Source organism: Poecilia reticulata, linkage group LG10 (assembly GCF_000633615.1).
Source record: "Poecilia reticulata strain Guanapo linkage group LG10, Guppy_female_1.0+MT, whole genome shotgun sequence".
Classification (NCBI taxonomy): Eukaryota; Metazoa; Chordata; class Actinopteri; order Cyprinodontiformes; family Poeciliidae; genus Poecilia; species Poecilia reticulata.
Window position 1 is genome coordinate 7,972,092 of NC_024340.1, and position 21,651 is coordinate 7,993,742.

The following is a 21,651-nucleotide window of genomic DNA, read 5'->3' on the forward strand; positions in this document are numbered from 1 at the left end:
TACAAACCTTCGTAATTTTTACAACTTTTTCTTTTACAACTGTGTTTGTTCCCATCTCCAAACTTCACTGTCTCTGTGGTGTTTTTGGCGTTTCATCCTCCGAACACGATGATGAAATGTGTTACGGCATCCAAATAGTTCCATTCTGCTCTCATATGACCAGACTGTTTTCTCCCAGTAATTTTCTCCAAATGTTGTCCAGCGAACTTTAAACAGGCTTCAACATGCTTTTTCTTCCGAAGTGGAATTTTTGGTTTCGAGTACAGGCCATGGCAGTTCAGTTCACTGCTTATTGGTTTCTTTGACACAGTTGTTCATGATGATTCAGGTCTTTCTGAAAGTCTCCACATGTGGTCCTGGGTTGTTGGTCAACTCTCCTGATAACTCTTTTCAGTCCTCTGTCAGAAATCTTGCGTCTGGTCGCGGCCATTCCACGATCTAATGATGTTCTTTACGCTTCCAGATTACTTTCTCAACATGTTCAGAAGTTTAGAAATCCTTCTGTAACCAATACCATCAGATTGTTGTGCGGTGTGAAGGTCTTGAGACAGTTCTTCGCTGTTACTCATTATGCGACGTACCTTGTGTGACACCTGGGTAATGACATCTTCTCATACACTGCAAAGACACAAAATATCACAAAGTATTATTACTCTGGTTTCTAGTGTAAATAGTTTAGTGCACATGGAATAAAAGAAAACTAATAAGTCACTTTTTAGCAAGTATGTAGAACTTATTTTTGGTCAATAACTTATTAATATTGATTAAAAAAAGAACCAGTTCCTCTGACAGATTTCACAAAAAAACATGAAAATTGCCTTGTTGGAAGTGAAATAATCTGGTAGTAGAACCAATACTTTTTAATAGCAATATTAACTTAAAACAAGCTCCTATTTCTTGCTGAAAATTTCCTTGTAAGTTTTGTCTTATTTCAAGTGCACTAGCATACTTGTACTACAAAATTGGACAAAAACATTCGGTGATATTTAATGTTTTAGCAGCGTAGGTCATCATTGGTTTAGACTGAACCAGCTGATATTCATTTGCACCAACAAGTGGCAAATTCAGTGACATCAGCTGAAATCACTGATATATTTAATCTGATATCTTGGCTTTCCATGCCTTCTCTCACATCCCTTTCTGTGTGTATCATTTAACATTTTTACACATAACTTCATTTCTGAACTTATTTGTTTCTTTTTTCTTCCTATGTATATTTTATGGGTTGTTGCCAACACCTGGTGAACATTTCGTGTCATTAACATCTTAAGAAATCTGCTTGCTATGAGACATTGTGATGAATTCAGATTTGTCCGGTCAGGATGAGGAAGTCGGATCAGCTGAGTTCAGTAGCTGGAAGAACTGACAGACTATCTCTCTACAGTTCATTCATCAGTTCGAATGAACTAAAATGCTAGCAGCTATCAGACAGACATCGTAATTTGTCCTCCACTTCTAACCAACTCTCTTCCTCTGATGGTCAGTACGTTTCTTTTTCCTTCCCTTAAATCCAAGCTGCTGATTTTTTATTTTTTTTTACAGTCCCGGGGCTAAGGTTTTTTTCTGAGGGAGAGATTGATTGCAGTGGGTGAGGACAGATCCATCCTCCTTTACTTTGCTCCAAAAGTGCTCGCTATATCCTGTCTTCATCTTCCATTTGTGGAAATCGTTCCTGTTTTTATTGACCCCAAATTCTCTTTTAGTTTCCAACACAAGGGCTAAAAGGTTTTAAAAGGTTATATTGAACACCAGTACCTACTTTCTTTCTTTCAACATTTATAGTTTATATGTATGATGATACACTTAGGCAAAGACTTTTCTCTCAAGGTGCCTTTGTTGGGATTACTGAACAAAATATGATTAACTCACTTTTTATTATTCATCCACTTTAAGTGTAACAATGTAATTAAAGAGCTGCTGAAGGTAGAAAAATGTAATTATGATTTGATTCTATGTAACATGAGCAAACGTTTTAGTGAAGCTGCTCTGTTCTCTAAGGTCAAATTGAACCGACCTAATTATGCGTAGTCTTTGGGATTTTTTTTTTAGAAACAAGGCCAGTTTATCTGCAATTTCTACTTAGAAATTCAAAATGCTTTATGCAATGAAAATATAAAAAGGCAAAAAAAGTAACGAAAACAACTAAAGGAAAGTGATGAAAAGTTGGAAAACAGACTCAAATTAATCATGTTCCAGTTGTTATTCATCAACTCTACAACTCTAAACAAGCCCTGATTTAAAGGAACTCAGTGTTTCAGCTGGTTTGCAGTTTTCTCTGTTTGTTTGAGAACGAGCGGGAGTTTCTTAAAGAGACAGAGGCCCAATTTCAAGGTGTTAAATTAGGAAGTAAAATAAGTTTCAAGTCATATTTGATATAGTATTTTTTTAACAACTGAAGTTAACACAGTTACTTGATTATGCTATAAAAAGCCACTATGTGCCTGGAAAACACATTTAAAAGTTTTCCATTTCTTTTTTTGCAAAATATTTTCAATAGCATCCATTTTAATATAGTTTAGTTTTATGACCCCAATTAAAACAAATGTCATTCCAAGTTGCTTTAGAAGACAAGTCAAGCTGATATGCAGAAATATATAATCCAGTCCAATCATGTGGACAAATCCAAACTCAGTCATATACATTCCCGGTGACTCCTGGTTGCGTTACGCTGCAGTCCGATTAATGTCTTCTGCCGGCTGATTAAAGGTTTTCTCAGGAAGCCTGTAGCAGATTGAATCAGTTTCTACTGACGCAGCTGTGCATCAGGACTCCTCGCCTCCTTGTGCAACAGGTTGATCAGGCGGTCGAGTGTTTTCGTCTGATTTTCAGAGACGTCTAACTTAATAATCTAGCAGACTCTGCAGACTTTCAGGAAAGCTACCGCCTGTAATAAAAAGCCAGACAGTGTTTGAGGAGCACCGCTCTGTTCTCAAATGAACTCCGTCGCTCTGATAGAAAGTCCAGCGGGGGGAAGCTTGTTTCCAGGCGATGCTTCCCGATGCAGATAGGACTTCTTCATTTCAGCTCGGCTCACAGCAGGTATTTGCTTCGCGGCTGTTCGGAGGAGGAGGAACTCGCACGTTGCGAACAGTTCAGTGACCCTCGTCCTCTCGCCGGTCGTTAAGGCCGTGATGGGCTCAAGATTACTTCATCGCCAGACAATTTCCCACTTCTGTGTCCAGGCTTGTAATTATAGAGCTGTGGGGAAAAAATGTTCTCCAGAGGACACAACCCTAACGGGTTCGTTAAGGAGCAACGTGTGAAATTTAGACTGGGATGATACAAAAGATGTCGTCAGGCAGAAAAATCTGATTATGTAGAAACAAAAATGTCATCACAAATCTGATTAGAACTTAATTGGTGATCGCTGGACTCCAAATGAATCTTTCTTTAAATGTTTCTAACATGTTAACAATGTTTCGTCAATATCCGTTTGCTTTAAAAGACGCCAGAGCATCATGAGAAAAATTCCAGGTTAACTTCATTCCCAGAAACAAAAGAGTGATGAGATTACACAAAGTGGTATTTATGCAGCCCGTTGTGACAAAGTGGTGTATAAATATAACCTGGAAGTAAAAGGATATGTTGTTTCGAACATATTATTAATGAGTTATTATTTTGTTGAAACCTGTTTGGATTCAATTACAGCTGCATGTCTGCTTGGCGTTCTTTAGAAAATGGCTCAAGGTCAGTCAGATTACACTGAGAGCACCAGAAGAATCCTGTCTGTATCATCAGAATTTAAGCATCTTCCTTAGAATTGTGACATTTTGTCTCAGAATTGACATTTTGTCTCAGAATTTTGACATTTTGTCTCAGAATTTAGACATTTTATCCCAGAAAAGAGAAACACTCAATGCTGAAAAAACACAAGACAAAACTAGTACAGAAATAGATAAGTAATTTTAAAATTCCTGCCAATGGAAAGAACACAAATTGTAGACTGAAAAAAGTGTAGGTGGAAGAACAGGCTTATTATTCCTTTGCTTTGTTTTACATAAAGCTTAATGAAAATCTAACCTGACAATCCGGTAGGCTGCAGTTGACTGGGGACAAAAATGGAAAAATTTTACATTTTCAGCTGCTATCGTGAACTTTCCAATTAGTCAAACCAACCAGACCGATGAAAAAACATTTTACCTCCTCGCCCGTGGTGGCGCTGCACCAAGAAGAAGTCAAGGAAATATGGAGTGAAAATAGTCTCAAAATACCTGTGCGCGTGTAATGCTGGATTTGTAATCCGTGAAAGCCTCTTTGTGTGTAACTTTGAATAGTTGTATCTGGTCAAATGCATATACAAAATGTTAAGAAATTACGAATACAAAATAAAAGCACACACACACACACACACAATTTCTATAAACATTAAATTCCTCCATGCAGATTTTTTAACTTCAACCTCAGAAATCTGATAATTACAAATTCAAACCTTCTCCTAAATTGCTTCCGGTAACAGAGAAACATGAGAACGACAGAGCATCAAACTTCCAGACATATAAAACATATGACCACATATTTACAAGAACCCGGAGTTACGCACAAATTTTCTTTTTATGGATTACAAATCATGTTTCACAGGTACAACTATCCAAAGTTACACAAAAAGATGCTGACATGGGTTACAAATCCAGTGTTACACACCAACAAGTGTTTTCAAACTATTACGAAATGTAAACAAATGCAGATTTTAGCATCTGTAAGACTGTTTGTTTTGGTTGTATTTACCCAGAATGCCCTCTGCTGTGGCTTTGCCTCCTGCTTGTGGAGCGCTCTCTTGGCGTTTTGCATCCGCTCCAGAGTTCACTTCAACCGAACCGAGACCTGGGATTTTAGGCGGACCATTTTCTGGTCCATTCACACCGTCCCAAACAAACAGGACTCTCCAGCCAAACAAGTTAGATTATACCCAAAGTTTTGTGGCAGATTCTCAATACGTGGTTGTATATTTAGCTGTTTAGCTTCATCTATATTCCCATCTAACATCAGAAACTTCCACGTCCCTGGTGAAGAAAAGAAAAGCACGGCTCTCCCTCCGCTGTGTATCAGTTTAAGTGGTCTGCCGGTTTCCGTTCGTCTTTTACTCTTTCTGTTTATAACAGACCAAAAAAAGAAATGTTCAAAAGCAGATTTCTTTACAACCTAACTCGACTTTCACCTCTCCACAGCATCATCCTTTCTCTGCTGTGGTGGGCTTCATGTACTCTGTCTAGGTGACTTTAAAAAACAGGATTTTAATCTGTGTTCTGTATAATAAAATCAGCATAAAACAGATATAGATTTGTAGCCCCACTTTGACAAAATGTTAAAGCTAATGTGAAACTTCATCTTGGGATCCATCATCTGAAAACCAGATGATGCGGAAAGTAGCAATAAAGGCAGAGATTTGCATTTTTTCCCACTTTTTCTTCCTCTCTGGTTCAGACTCCATCAAACAGATGCATCAGCCAGCCCTGCTGGCTCACATCCTCCATTTGAGGTGTTTTTTCCCCTCTGAAGCATCTTGCTCTTCTACATTTTCAAAAGCAATAAACATTTGCCATTTGTGAGAAAAAAAAATGACATTGAAAGCAAAACAGTGGGACTTCCAACAAGAAAGCAAGAAGACAAGCATCTATATGCAGCCTCCAACCTGCTCACTCGCAGCTACTGTTTGTTTAGAGCGGAGCCAGCTGTTTGCGTCTTCTCCCTCCCTGATCACAGACGTGCGCGCAGATGGAGAAGGAATTGTTAGTTTGCGAGGCGCTGCCCGGCAGATCGCCGCCACATTCAGAGAGAGAGAGAGTGTCACGTTCAGATCTTCACAGGTTTGGCCTGTTGGAGAGCAGGAAACGGGACAAGCAAACGTGCCTGACAGAAGCACAACCGGCTCATGAATGCAGTTATCGTTTACTATAAACTGAAATCAAAATAAAAAGGCAGTGTGTATGGAAAACTGTTTGTTTTTGTTTTGGCTTATGTGGATTTAATTGTAATGTTTTCAACAGAGCTGTAAATGTGCGCAAGATGGAGCAAGAAGATGTGAACATTTGTTGAACTGATGGTAAAGGGGAGCTATTATGCAAAATTCACATTTTGCGCATTTGTTTACTTGCATTTGGATTTCTACTGCTTCAAAAACAGTCCGAGGCATTATTGTTACAAGAACTTTTTTTTTTTTTTTTACCTAGCAACGGTTAAAAGAGCCAGTGGTCAGCTTTTTTAACCACTGTACAACGGCCGCTGGAAAAGATACGTCAACAACAAAACACTTGTTGACACTTGTTGTTGTTGACGTATCATTCAGAAACAACTTGCTGCGTTCGTTGGTTTTGCAGGAGGCTCTACTTCTGCTTTTCAAAGATGTGCGGTCGTCCAATCGCGCATCTCTTTGCAGCCGTTTTCAGATGTGGGTGTAAATGTTGAGTTGGGGGGCGTGGCCAGCAGCAGCTGACTTGGACTTAAAAGTGACCAGATGCCGTAAAGCAGCTCTTTTGATGGACAGAACTGAAATCTCATTATCTCAGAATGATTCTGAGATAATGAGAATTATCTCAGAAATATGTGATGAACATGTCTTATATAACCAATTGACCTATCCTAACCTGTTCAAGGAAGCATAGAAGGTCACCTGTGTTTCTAAAGCAAAAAAAAAAATGCTGTTTTTGCTTTAGAGAAATGTAGTTGTAAATGACAAATCTCTTTTTTTTTTTTCTTCATTCTTTCAAGTTTTTGAGACTTTTGTGTCTAATTTGCTCTCTACTATGTAGAATTCGTAAATGTTTTTGTCAAGATTGCTCCTTTTTTTGTTGTTGGAAAATATAAAAGAGAACATTTCCAATTTGTCCTGAATGGTTTAACCTCCAGCCCAGCGTCTGCTGATTCGGTCAGGGACGCAAAAACAACTGGCTCGCCTGGAAGTCGGCAGCGTCTCGGAGTGATAATTAAAAAGCGAAAGGAGTCGGTTCTTTAAGTGCTTCCAGCCACCGATCATCGTGTGCACTTGTTTTTGTCTGTACGCAGTCATTTCTGCGCTCTCATCAGGGCTCTAAAAGGTTTGCTTTGTGCACCCGCAGGGCAACTCCAACAACATTGGCACCGTCGACATTTCTGTGGGCTTTGTCGGTCTGGAAAGCTACATCGAAGCGCCTGCCATCTTTTTAACAGCTCTCAGCACTTACGCGGGTCCCCTGCTCTGGGCCTGTCACCTTGTCTGCTACCTGAGCTCAGAGAGAGAAAGGTAAGAGTCACTTTACAAAGTCGATACATGGCAGAGATTTTTAAGTGTTTGGCGCTGGAGCCCCAGGATTTTCATGGATAGAGGGAAAAACATATAAACTTTTCACATAAAACTCGGCTGCATCTGCAACTAAATCTTATTTTTAAAAAAAGAAGGAAATTAAAGTTTGTTGAATTCAGGTTGGTTATTTATTTTGATGTGAAACTATAAGGCTAAAAGTCCCTGTTACTTTGCTTCCAATATGTGTTAGAAAATTAATGAACTAAGTTTCAGTTGTGGAAGACTTTCTCTCTCTTTATTTTCTTCTTAATTTCGGTTGAAGTTCTATCTGAATCTGGGTTATATTAGCTCAGAAGATAATTTAATCTTTCTAAACTTTTCACGTAAAGTTTATATATGTAAACATCCATTCTGGCTATGATCTGTCAGAGTCAACTTGAACCGAAATGCCAAATTCTGCAGCTCATCTACATGCTATGGTTGTCAAAGTCAAGCTAGCGTATCAGACCTACTTCCCTCTCCATTTTATTTTACTAAAACTTTTTCCTGACCTTATCTAGTTTTTGTTGTGTTGACAATTAGTACTGCGTCTCTTTTTCTTTTATATATCACACATACATTTAAGATTTAGCGCGTTATGTTGACAACTCAACAGATAAACCAGTTTTTTCTGCTGCAGCGTGTCCGTAGTGGGTTCCACTGGTTCTGGTTCAGGTTGTAAAACAGATTGGCGGTATTCCCCGACATGCGCTCAACACCGTTTGCTGTGCACAATGCTTTGTTTTTGTCCAACTTTAAATCCCCATAATACTAGAACGACTAGTCGACTGAGCTGTTCAAGCTCTCCTTTTGTGTATTCCATCTCTTCCTCCTTCAGGGCACTCTCTTCTTTTTTCTGTTACCTGAATTAAGAGGCTACAGCTGCACACTTTATTTGTAACTCTGTGTTGTTGCTTTTTTTTTTTTTTGCTACCAAAATATTTCCAAACTGCTACAGTTTGTATTTGTGAGCATAAGAAGTTTAGTAGCCTTCGCTCACCCAACCGAAAAGCAGCGTGCCGCCACTTAATGGTGCTTTATGCTTCGCACAGCTGGAGAAAACAATAAAAAACACCTGCCTGTACTCTGGTGTCTCCTCTGAACGGACTACAAGCTGCTAAGTTGTATGTGGAGGTGGTGGAGGATGATGGGTGGAGAGGAGGAGCTCCGATTATTTAAATGTTATTGACTGAATGAGGAAAAACACATTCATTCCAGTTGAAACGCACTGAACTGCCTTCACACTTGAGATTTTCCTGATAGCCTCAATTTGAATTTTTACTTTGAGGTAACTTACAAAGATTTTCTGGAATATATGATTTTTATATCACAAAATAGCAAAAGTTAACTTTGCACAGCGTGGCACCTCATCTGGAGAGAGGCCAGTAACTAAGTAAGTGTGTGTGTGTGTGTGTGCGTGTGTGTGTGTGCGTGCGTGTTTGCGAACGCAGCCAATAACCAGGGCTCTCCCGCAGCATGAGGCCCCCATGCACAGTGCTGAGTGATGAGGCTTGTATCGGTCCTAACAGCTGTTCTGATGCCGAACGCCAAAACTAAAATGAAGCAAAAATAGAGACAAAGATGCTCCGGGTGTGAAATGAGTCAGGCAGTCTTTAAAATGCCAGGAGCAGAAACGAGAGGCTCCAGACTTCTGGTCTGATCAACAAAGCGTTTCAGTGCCGGTGTTGTTGGTGCAAGGTGAGCTGGACCCACAGGTTCTGTCCGTCAGTCTGTCCGTCTATTTACTCATTTATATGTCTATCTTTTTGAGTTTTTCATCCTTTTATTCTTCCTTTTGTTTATCCAGCTGTTTAGTTATCATTTCCTCCAGAGTGTCGTCTTAAACTTATGTATCAGTTTTAGCTTAACCGCTGCTCTGAATATGTTGTTTGTTTCAGTCATTTATTTTAATTTAAACTCCAGTGGTTGACGATTAATCGATTCATCAAGATTAATCTGTTCAGCTCTCATCACATGTAGGGTAATTTTTTAGCATAAATTCTGCCCAGTATAGATTCATGAAGGTATATTCTGTGCTGTGTATTGTAAGCCTGGCGGGCCACCAGGCTTTACTTGCTCCCCCACCAGGCTAAGTGATGTTTATTTTATTTATTGGATGACTCAATGAGCCGCGTGTGTGGCGGCACGCACCAATCACGCTGTTTTGTACCTCCCTGTTGGCCTCGCATACTATTATTTCTAAATTATGATGCCGACTAGTGCTCTAAATTTTTTTAACTTTTAATATTTTTTAATACAAAAACACTTGGCTGCTGGTGGACTGCCCTGCCACCTCTTTCAATTGGATGAGAGAGCATCTCGCGCACATTGAAGATAAGTACGTTCTTTCCAGTAACATCAACCCAAACTGCGTCACTCAATGGAGTTTGAAGTAAAATTTCGGAGTTGTGACCTGAAAATTGTTGGATGTCTGAAAGGAAACCGTAGAAGCTCTGGAACCAAAGGCATTTCCTTTCTGGTGTAGATCAGATTCTGGGAGGCGGTGAAGGAGACCGCTGGTGTCTGATCGTTTTCTGTGCTTTCATCGGTTTCGTTTAGCGAGCCATCCCCGAACGCGGCTGCCTCCACAACCCGACTGCAGGAAGTTTCCCCGTGTTGCCTCTCCCGGTGCACGTCACATTAAATCCAGCTTTAATACGTTACACGCCGGATTACAGCAACGGGCAAAAAAAGCGAGCGTCACTCCTTATTATCCCTTATTACTCACAACGCAGCGCTCCCCTGCAGCGGCCCCGGCTGCATTATGCACTCAGAGGTATTGTGACGAATGAAACAAAAAATAGTCCGAGTTCATTAAGGATTCACTCTGCAGCATCAGCAGATTGACCATAAAGGAGGGAAGGTGGAAGTACTGGATCAGCGGCCACTCTGCTGGTTTCCTTCAAGCTGCGTCATTATTTAAACAAATTGTCGCTTTATTCTGTGAAAAACTTCATGTTCTGACAGAAACCCAAGCGAGAAAAGGAAATATTTAACCGTTTCATTCAAGTTTTGTTTGTTAAAAATACTCCTTAAAAAGCCAGTGGCAGATCCACAGTGAGTGGGCTTTACTCACCGTATCTATTATTCATCGGTTTCCCATTGAGTTAGTCTTTTCAGCGCTTCTTAGGGCATTTAAGTTGTTTTGTAAAGGTGGAAACTGCCGATATTTGTCGTGCATCTTGTTCAGTGAGTTGGTAAAAAAGAAAACGATGAGACTGAAACCAGCTCAAAGAGATTATAAAACATTCATGACTTAGGAGGAGTTTTTGGAGTGACTCACCAGAGGAAACTTTCAGCTGCGGCTCGGTGGACTCCGGTAGTTTTGGTTCTCCAGAACCGGACTCGCCGGGTCGGGCGTGGGGGGCGGGGGTCAGCGGACATCACAGCTGGGAAAAGAGTCACCTGACGAAAAGAATCGATAATAATCCAACCTGAATTGATGGCTGAACTCATCGATTATGACATCTACGTAGGAATTGATACGATGTCATTGTTTTTGATGTATTGATCGTAGCAGGACATCTGATCAATTGATATCTAATTCCAGCCTCTGCATTAAGATTGGATTAGATTAGAAATATTCAGTGTTATGTTTTCAGTTTTTTAGTTGTAGGTTTTTTTTGTACTGGGTGATATTAAAAATTTAAATCTCAATTTTAATTGAGATTAAAATTGATCCAATTTTAATCTCAATTAAAATTGAGATTTTAATTGAGATCCAATTTTAATCTCAATTAAAATTGAGATTTTAATTGAGATCCAATTTTTCTTTTTTTTCCTACCAGATCCAATTTTTCTTTTTTTTCCCCACCTGCTTTCTTTTCTAAAAAAGAAGAAATGGAAAATATTTTCAAAAAGTAACTTTTTGAAAATAAGTCATGCCTTCTGTGTGTGTCAGAGTATTAAGGCCAGATTGCAAAACTTTCTGCTTGAATATGGGGTTACAGTCGCAATATTAGCAGAATAAAGATGCAATTTTACCAGACAAAAAGAACATTTAAATTGCTAGAAAAAAGTAGTTGTAATTAGGCCTGTCACGATAACAAATTTTGCTGGACGATTGTCTAAAAAATTGTTGCGATAAACTATAATATTGTTTCAAGACCTTTTGACACTGATTTAATGGAAATGACTAATGATGCATGCGATTTCCTGCCATAGATACACTTTATTTTCAAAAGAACACATAACACTGTAACTGATAAACTAAATAAAACAACCAAAAATAAAATGGATTCTCAGTCTCCATTAACAAAAAAACTTACTTGAGTGAAAACTAAACATAAAGCCAAAGTGGAAATAAATATTGCATTCAACCAAAAGAGTGCAGATTATGAAGTCTGTATGTGCCCTTCAGTAATCACTAGATTTAAATAAAGAAGATGGACACATCCGACTACCTAATGCAATAATTCATACTAGACGATTTTTGCCCCTATTTTCTCCTTATGACAATCTTAGATCGTTGGCTGATCTAAGATTCTCACTGGTGATTTCGTAACCGATCATCCTGTTAGTGTATGGTGGGTTACAGCAGATCGTCGTGGCCGCTCCGATCTAAATCAGGGGTTTTCCCCGACTGGGAGCTTAACGCAGCCTGTTGAATGTGACAGGTAGCCAATCAGAAAGCGATTCTCCTCCGTGCTTTCTGAGKGGAAATTACGGAGGGGAATCCCAAACAGCTGCCACAACGTAAAGAATATAGAAATGACAAGAGTTGAAGCCAAATTGCTACCGCAGTTGATAAACCTTGTAAGTTTTCAGCTGTTCTTCGTTAATGTGACATAAATAGGTTATAATAATTTTCATTCAGTCAGGACTTTACGCTGACTCTAGCCACATGCATCACAGGTAGATTCTAGTAAAGCATTGWTTAATGCCTGATTTTAAAAKTAGTTAACTGGACTTGTAGCCATTATTTTGTGCCCAGGTGGCTGGACACCACATGGCAAGACGAACCCGATCGAACCGTTATTCCTAGGATTTCTGTCGGCTAATGTGTGGTCTCTCAGGTTTCGAAAATGGGCCGACAGTCGGCCGACAACCCGTGTAGTGTGCGCTGGACATTACACTAAGCCTTAGTGTAAGGAAATGAGGAAGGGAGGGTCAGTGAAGAGCACCGGAGCTGAGCCTTTTTTCATTCAGTGTCATCAAGAGAAGGAAAAAAGGCAGGAAGAGATGATAAAGCCGATAATTAAAATGAGGTCGATAGGTTTAAGTTATTGTGCGATTAATTGATTTATAGCTTATCGCGACAGGCCTAGTTGTAATGAGAAAAGAGCTTTTAGAAATCTTCCTTCGAAATGGACACAGCTGTTTGTGTGACTGGTTCAAAGTTATGAGAGTTTGATGCTGATTTATTGAGAGTGTTTATGTTGAGTATTATCTCTAAAACTTACACTAAAGTATGACTTCACAAGATGCTCAGCATTTTTCATGTTATTTTATTGTTGTTGTTGTTTTTGTAGTAGTACTAGTTCCACTGGGTAGATTAAATATCAGTAAAATAATCTGCCACTGGAACTAACACTTTTTTTGTGAAAATTAAGGAATTATTGACTTAAAACACTCACATCTTGCTGAAAAGTTACCTATAAGTTATTTTTTAATTTTTTAAGTGCACTAACATACCTGCACTAGAAACTAGACCAAAAACACTTGGTAAGATTTTGTATTTTAGCAGTGCACCTTCTCCAGCACCTGCTGTGTCATTTGTTTGTGCAGATTTAAAGCAGCCTTCCTGTCAGCAGCAGAGCACTTCCTGTTCCAGGTGGTAATGGAGGAGGTGGGAAGTGGGGAGGAGGTGCACTTCAGCTTCCAGCAGGGTAAAAACTCCCATCAATACTGGAGTGCTGTGAGGACAGTTTGCTTCAGACTCCTGAGAATACACAGTTGCTAATGGGCCTTCTTTACGACGCTCGCTCTGCATCGTTTTTTTTTTTTTTCCCATGAGTTACTTAAAAACGGGAGACAATTTCCACCACCGCCTCCTTGATAACAGAGGGGAGAGGCAGTGCAGCGTCCGCAGGCCTCTTCTTCTGCTCCCCCAAACACACTAATGCAGAGGCTGTTTACTCTGCGCCGGTCCACAGGTTATTTTACCTCCTGCTGTTATGATGACTCATCAGTGCAGTGTGTGTGTCTCACCAATCAGCATCAGATTGGCACAAACATGCAACTGGATTCAAGATTGAAAAAAATGAACAATTGGAAAAAATTGAATCAAAACCTTCAGCAAAGACTGACCAGTTGGGCTCAGGGTGTGGCGATAATCGACTAATCACTAGAGGTGTTAGATACCGCCTGTTTCAATACCGATACCAAGTAAATACAGGGACCGTATCGCCGATACAGATACTGATACTTTTTAACAAAGTTGGATATATCATTAAACTTCTTACCTTTGGGTGCCTTAGTACACTGAAAAAGCACAGTCTTATCAAGTCATTTTTTTCTTTAAGTTTTTAGTTCAAACATTTTTGTACACTTGAAATAAGACAAGTAGTTTTTCAGCAAGAATTAGGAGCTTGTTTTAAGTGAACAATTCCTGTAATATTGACAAAGCAGTTCTAGTTCCATTATTCCATTATTATTTAACTTACAAGATATTTTTAATATGTTAGAAGTGAAACAATCTGCCAGTGGAACTGGTACTGTGTTATCAATATTACAGGAATTATTCACTTAAAAAAATCTCMTAATTCTTGCTGAGAAGTTACTTGTAAGTTAGTTTTGACTTATTTCAAGTGTGCTAACGTATTTGCACTAGAAACTAGAGCAAAAGTACTTGGTAAGATTTTGTGTTTTTGCAGAGTGGATCATCATTTGAATTATTTTTGTTCAAACCTACAACATAATTTGGACAAAGTTTATAGCTATTTAATAAATGTTTTAATAACATCAACATGGTTTGTGTGCAAAATGTCATTTGTGAACAAATCAAGACAAAAGAAAATTAAGGCCAAGTTGGGAAACTATGATACAAAAATACTGATACCAACTTGGTATCGATATATTGGATCATTCTTGTAATTTCAAGTAAAAATTGGCAATAAAAGAAATTAAGATGTTTCCTTACATAAATACTTGGTTAAAGCACCATTTGATTTAAATTCAGCCATTAGCCATCTTTATATTGGTCTGTTGCGTCCCACATGTTAATCTGATAACAGTGAGCTCTTTATTGGACCTCGTCTGACTGAAGTTCCTCAGATTTCTCTGTGAGAAAAGCCAAATGTTCTCTTCTAAAGACTTCAAGGTTTCCTGTCAGATTTTAAAGAAAATAATTCAGTGTCCTAACAGCCACCTGGCATTTCAGCACCAGAACTGATGGGTGTTATAAGTTTTAGCCTGTCAAAAAAAAGTTTAAGTCTGGGGTTTAATATGCCATGGCACATTTGTCCCCAGGGTTTTGGGAGGTTTTTGGACATTTTCTTGTGTCTGTCAACTCGACTCCTTGGTTTAGTTATGGAGATCTCATCAGATTGTTGTGATGTGTGGAACACAAGCAGTTTCTTTATGTTTTAAGGGCTGACATACCTTCAGCCTCATGGAAAATCTCCTTTTCATTCTATTTTTAGCGCTGCTAACAAAGCATTGCAATCACACATGCCGTTTTCACTACAGCCTCCTAGGGGGCGATAATGTGCTGATATGTTTACACAGAAGAAGAGAATGTTGATTCAGTTTTTGTTAGGAAAACAATATTTCTCTCCTCACTAGGTTTCTTTGAAACTAGTTTTTTTGTTTTGTTGTTGAATCTGTGTTTTCTGCCACCCTGTGGATGGGAGTGTTATTGTCATTAGCTTTGTCTCTATTACAAATGTGCACAAAAGTTTCTCATTAAAAAAAACAGAGTTTCACTACTGTGACGTTTCCATTAAGAAACACAATTAAAATCACACATGAATGTTTATGCGATAAATCATTTAAAAACATCACCCTCCGATTACTTCCTGCTGATTTCTTCTTTAAGGTTTCTGCCAGTAGCAATATCCAATTGTTGATCCTGTGAATTGTGTACCGCAAATTTTTTTTTTTAAATAAATAAATTTTTATATGACCAAAAATCTCATCCTAGCAGCAAAACTTATCAAAAAGTCAAAATTGGTGCTATTCCATTAAGCGAATTTACTTACAAAACGTAAAATTGCGCACAAATTGCGTTGGAAACGCAGCTGCTGCCAGATCAAATCGAAAAATCTGGATTGCTTATTCCACATGGAATAATTACTGATAAGAAGACACACACAGTTTTAATCCAGCCTTGTTTCGGTCTCATTGTCCAGCTCCAGTCTCTCCAGTTTGCTGGTTTCACCAAACCAAACGGCTCCTATAAAGTCTCTGCTCCACAACATTTCTGCAGCACCAATGACTGCCTCTGCAGCGCCATGATGTATTTATGATGCTGTGGAGCTTTACGTAGCCTTCATCCGAAATAAGTTTTAGTGGCTGATAGCTTCACCTCTGCTCCGTCCCTGTCCTTTGGGTAAACACAGGGACGGACATAAGGACGAGGCCGAACTGCCAGCCTCCCCGAGCCTGGACCCACATGAGCTGTTCCCGCTCCACAGTGAGATCAGAATATATTCTGGTCATGAAGGATGTCTCTATTTCTGCAGCTAATCGCGGTCCGGATGACCTCGCACGTACTCCCGACTCCACCAGTGTCGGGAGTACGACACCGGTGGACTCTAGAAATTCATTCTTACCATGAATTTCTAGAGTAGATTTGTTCTTTGCTTTTACTCATGCAGTAGCCGTAGAACACACCTCGGCCTTTCTGTTCTCCCGACTTCCTGATCGGGCCAGATATCGATCCCCACCCATGTTTGTTTAATCGCCGGTATCTCCTCTGATGTCCTCGCAAACAGATTCACTCGTGTTCCTCTAAGTATCTGCCTTCTCCATTTAAAACAGAAGTGGTGTTCTGCAGCTCGTCATGCAGTGCTGCTCCTTTGAGAGGGCTTGTGCTTTGTATAGGCCGTGTTCTGGTGAGGAGGAACCCTCAGGATGGAGCCGTGATCAAAGAAGCCCCCCCACCCATAAAAAGAGCAGGACTCGGCACTGCAGGCCTCCTGTCTGTTGTTACACACACCGTTTCCCCTGTGCTTGTAAAGATCTACTGGTGGGGAAAAGCTACAAATGTCCAGATGTTTTACATGGTTGAAGTCCCCGACTAAAACTAGATAAAAAAGATTCCCTTTTGATGCTTTTGTTCTTTTAGCTATTGGTGTGCCGTGTCAGCATTTGCTCTGTGATAGAAATGAACAGTGGCAGTCGGCACAACTCTGAACTCCTGGGGCTGATGATGTGGAGCGCGTTTAGGCATCCCTCTCCAGAGGAACCAACTTTTAGACGCGTCTCCATATTTCGGTCAGGACTGAAACTTAGGAAGCCTCGACTGATTCTGTTACATTTTTACCTCTTCCATCAGATCAGGTAAAAAAAATATTAAAACACATCAACATTTTCATTGTAAATCTAGTTCTAATGCGAATATTGGGATGAAATTTTCACAGCGTGTCGGTAACAACCAAAGTAATCCACACATAGAAAAAGAACAATTAAGTTCAGAAATTTAAGCTGTGTGTTATAATGCGAAATGACTCACCTGGTTCAATCCAAATTGAAAACACAAAATCTTATCAAAGATTTTTTTCTTGTGCAAATAAGACAAAACTGACTTACAAGTCACTTTTCAGCTAGAAATAGGTGCTTATTTTAAATAAATAATTCCTTAATATTGATTTTTTTAAAAGTACTAGTTCCATTTTTAAATCATTTTAATTCTAACATGGGAAAAATGTCTTGTTAGAAGTGAAATAATCTACCAATGAAAGTACTTTTTACAAAAATATAAAGGAATTGTTTAATTAAAATAATCTCCTAAATTCTTCTTCTTAAATTAATGTATCAAAAATAAAGGCCTTATAATACCTTAAATTTATTTTTAAGAATTTATGCCTTAAATACTTTAATCACAGGTCTTAAGTTTTGTCTTAAAATTACTTTTTAATCTCATATTTTTGTTTTATTGCTTCCCAAGTGTGTTTTTTTTTTTCTCGTGGAATTTTTCCGTCAGGCAAACGTTTGAGTCGCAGTCAGACACTCACTGCTAACGTAGCCTTACTAGCTGGCTAGTTGATTTGTGTCAGTATTTTTTTAAGTGCAAATTTATGGCTAGTTGGTTGGATGAAGCTCATACATTTATCTGAACATACAGGTAAAAAAAACTAGGAAAAGTTGTAAATTAACGACTTCCAAATGTTTTTTTTTTTTCTAGAAAATTTCTGACTTCTCAAAAAAAAACAATTTTAAGCAAATCTTCAACTTTTCAAATTCAGACATTTTTACATCCTTTTTTCTAGATAATTTCTGGATTTTTACTAGAAGATTTTCAACTTTTCAAACTCAGAAAATGTCCTGTTTTTGGCTGAAATGTGTTCCTCTTTTGTCCCTCTACATTGATTCTAATATTCCGTCATAATTGGTCACAACTTGTGTGATGCGAAAAAGTTTATTCACTGCAGTTCTGTGAAAAACACACATTTTTATCCAGCAGAAAAACCACCTTATCTCAGCGGTAAAACTCTTATCGAAAAACAGGAGTGTTTTGGGTTTTCAAAATTTCTGTGTTTCCATTAACAGATTTATTTTTCTAATTCCAATTTGCGCAACTATATGGTGAATGAAAACGCAGCGACATCTGAGTGCCACACTGCCGGACAGAGCATAATTTAAAAATAATAATAATAAATTCAAAAACTATAGAGAGGAGAACAAGGCAGCCGACTGGAGGACAAACTTCCAGAGGATGAAAAACTTTGATGGAAAGCAAAGACTCACTAAGCTGCTTTACGTCTCAATCTAATTCATGAAAGATTGTTTGATCGTTAACAGTGAACGGCAAAACTCATATTTCTACCTTTCTCTCACACACACACACACACAGAGAGAGAGAGAGAGTCTGATCCAATTATCTTCCCACAATAATGCAGATTGCCGGCAAATTCTGATTAGGAAGTTAATGACTTTAAAACCAGCAGGAGGAGACGATGAGACGCAGCCAGGAGATTAGGAGCGCAGGACGTAAAGCCAAGCACACAGTTTTTCTGTGTGCGTTCGTACCTAAAATTCATCTCCGAAACACCATTGTAAATTAGCAGAGGGTTGCAGCTGATCACAGCTGAGGGGGAGGAGGAGCTGCGTGTCGCCTCCTGAGGTTAGGCGGTAGGTAGTGGAGCTCGGAGGAGGACAGATACGTTCACGTCCACACTGACTCTGACCAACAATGAATCAAGCGGTGAGCAATACCTCCAACCATCATTAATCTGCTGTACACAAGGGGAAAAAAAACAGAATAAAAATGTGCTCATTCAACTGTTACTGTGCCGTCCTCACTCTGCTTGGCAAGCTGTGATTTACATGTGTTCTGCACGCCTCGGCGCTCAATCAGCCACATCTCAGATAGTTTTAGTTCTTTCCACGGATTTTCAGTTGGATTCAAGACAAATGACTGACTTTATTTTCTTTCTCAGAAGTCAGTCGGGGGTTTCTTTGGCTCTCTGTTTGGGATCAGAAGCTGCATTTCCATTGGCCGTTTGGTTGCGCAAAATGGAATTACGGAAATAAATTTGCTCAATGGAATTAAGAAAAAAAAACTTTTGTGTTTTTTTTGATGGAATGATTTTGACATGGTTTTTCAACTTTTTGCCAAGCTGCAATGGAAACGTTTCTTGCATCACACGAGTCACATGATCAACTACGATGTATTGGGACCAGCAGATGGAGGGAATTTTGGCCAAACAGCTAAGAAATTTTCTACAAAAAAACCTAAACATTTCAAATTCAAAATTTCAGTTTCAAATATTTTCCCATGATACTCCACATGATATATGTATAAAACTTTATTAGAAATTGCTTTGGGGTCATTTCAAACATAATGGACACAGATTTGTTTAAAAAATAAATAAAAGAAGAAGAAAAAAAAGAAAGGGAGAGCGTTGAAAAGTTTTAAAATACAAGAAGGAAGTAGGAGTAAAGGAGGGAAAGTAGCATAGAGAGAACACAAGTCAAGTCAGAAGTCTGCCACTAACCTCCAGAAAGAGAGAAAACGAAGCCCAGAAACCACAACCTCTCTGATTGGTCCTCTTCTCCCCCCACAGGAGCCCGGTCGCCGTCGGCCATGGCTGCTACTGCTTGGCCCTGCTGAGGTCGGTGCCGGCCGCCGCCTACGTCGTCCTGGTGACGGTCCTGCGCTACCACCTCTTCATCTGGAGCGTCTTCTCGCCCAAGCTGCTGTATGAGTCCATGCACCTGCTGCTGACCGCGGGAGTGTGTCTCGTCTTCATCACCATGGAGCAAAGTCCCGGCTCCAGTAAGTCCTAGTGGGAGGCGAGGCGGGTTCGGACGCAGACCCCCTCGGACTGCCGCCGTACAATCGACTCCCGCTCCTCATCTCCTCACACCGTGTGAATAGATGTGCTCTCAGTAATATTTAAATACTTTTCTATTTCTAAAAAATGGGTGGGGGGGGTATGGTTGAGGATGAATAAAAATGTGATGTAACTTGTGGAAAGAGAAACAATCGTTTCCCTGAGAGATGTGCCGGACTTGGAGGTGCAGAATAAAAGCGGGCTGTTGGAGAACTTTGATGTTGCCTTTTCTGGGGGTAGCTGCGTGTGTTTACCTGTTACCATGCCGACCTGCGTTCTCTGGACTCGCCCCGTCTCAAAACACTGCGCTCTCTGAAGTCGAGACCGTCGGTTCCCCCGGTGCTCCGGACGCTTCTTGATCAGAGGTGAGAGTAACAGCATCGATCGCGACAGTTTTCCAGTTAAAGGATGTTGAAATTCGGGGTCCCGCTGCGTCCTTCACTCCCCAACACAGATTATTAATCTAGCCAGATGTCCCACTGTGACGGACCGAAATGGGTCCGCGGTGGATGCGTTTGGAGTGTGTGCCGTCTCGGGCCTAAAGGTGCAGAGGTGCTGAGGTGAGAGTGAGCGAGATGTCAGACGGCTCCAGCCTGCGTCCGCCTACTCTGAGCTCTAAAACCGGTTCTAATCAGGCAGCGCTAATGAAAATAGCGGCGTGGGAGGAACACAGGAGCACAGAGTGGGAGTTTTAAAGACACTGTAGTCATTTCTCTGTAGAAATTTTTCTAACATGTATCACAGATAATTGATTAAACTCCAGTTTTCTTTTCTTTTTTTTTTAATTATCATTATTGCATAAGTTGAGCTTTTTCGGTGTTAATCTTGGTCTTGGAGAGCAAACAGTTGTCAGGGTTACACTTCTTTCCAAAACTATTTATTCCTCCTAAGCTTTTCATTTTGTCACGTTGGAACCACAAACTTCAGTGTATTTTGTTGGGGCTGTTTACTTGTATTAGGACAAAAATTTAAACTTGACTGTTGGTTAATTCCTGCAAATTTACACTACCATGAATGGTAATGTTGATTAATGTGAACTGTCCTAATCAAGTTAAATTAATTCCACATTTTTAAGTGCAATAGACCAACTAGTTTTTTCAAAAATTTCATTCAGATTACAAATTAAAAAGGTGTGGAAAAAGCATTTACCAAAGAGCAAAATGCTTCCAAATCCACGTTTTACACTGAGGGCGGTGCATTCAGGGTGAGTTAGAGATTACATTAATTTTCCTATCAATTAAAACTTTAAAACCATTTTGATCTCATCTGAGTACACCAATAATCCACAAGGTCACTATTCACCCAACATGTGCCACCCGTTCTGGGGTGCCACCAGGTTTTGGGTGCCACATGTTGGGTAAACTTTAGGGTAAACGTCTTGTGGTTAACGCCCAGATTCTTCCACCTGAGCTGAGGATTTCTACTGCTCCTCCAGAGTCAACATGGCCCTGTTGACTGCTCTTCTAGTCTGGATTTTATTTTAGGATTTCACAGTTAAAGGGCGGCTCAATACCAATGCACTCCATCTGGACCAGACTTTAGAAACGGCTTACAGGGCTCTAGCCCAGGGCCCCAATTTTTTGAGGGCACCAATGATTTATTTATTTTTATTTTATTTATTTTTTTTTTTTATGAATGCATGTTTTGTGAACCTTGTACTTCATATAACACTCATTGGCCCATATCAGGTGAGTTGTATTAATTTTGGGATTTTTATGAATATAAACAATATGTATTTGAAAATTAGGACCAAAACTCTCTCCAGTTCAGACACCCGCGTAAATCTGACCCTGCTCATAACTGCTCAGATATTTATTTTGTTATACATTTTGGAAAAGCATATATAATATTCGTTCCATTTCATAGAGATGCATGTATTGTTCTGTCTCATTAAATCCTTGAAGTTTAAGGCTTTAACATGACAAAATGGAAAAATTTTTAAATTGTATCAATACT

General features: G+C 39.5%; 1 protein-coding gene and 1 long non-coding RNA gene across 2 annotated transcripts in view; one reads left to right on the forward strand and one right to left on the reverse strand.

Moving 5' to 3' along the window:
• Positions 1-19,432, reverse strand: LOC108166661 (uncharacterized). The gene is made up of 3 exons (XR_001777028.1): positions 19,357-19,432; positions 10,539-10,660; positions 1-618 (listed from the first exon to the last, which is right to left on the reverse strand). It is a non-coding gene; the product is annotated as an uncharacterized LOC108166661 (long non-coding RNA).
• The window catches only part of pigg (phosphatidylinositol glycan anchor biosynthesis class G (EMM blood group)), an 89,499-nt gene extending 69,032 nt beyond the window's left edge, over positions 1-20,467 (forward strand). Inside the window, exons 12-13 of the mRNA XM_008419820.2 lie at positions 7,053-7,216; positions 19,426-20,467. Of these exons, the coding sequence (XP_008418042.1) occupies positions 7,053-7,216; positions 19,426-19,648 (387 nt within the window). The 3' untranslated portion in view covers positions 19,649-20,467. The remainder of the gene's footprint in view (positions 1-7,052; positions 7,217-19,425) is intronic.
• Positions 20,468-21,651: the final 1,184 nt, after the last annotated feature.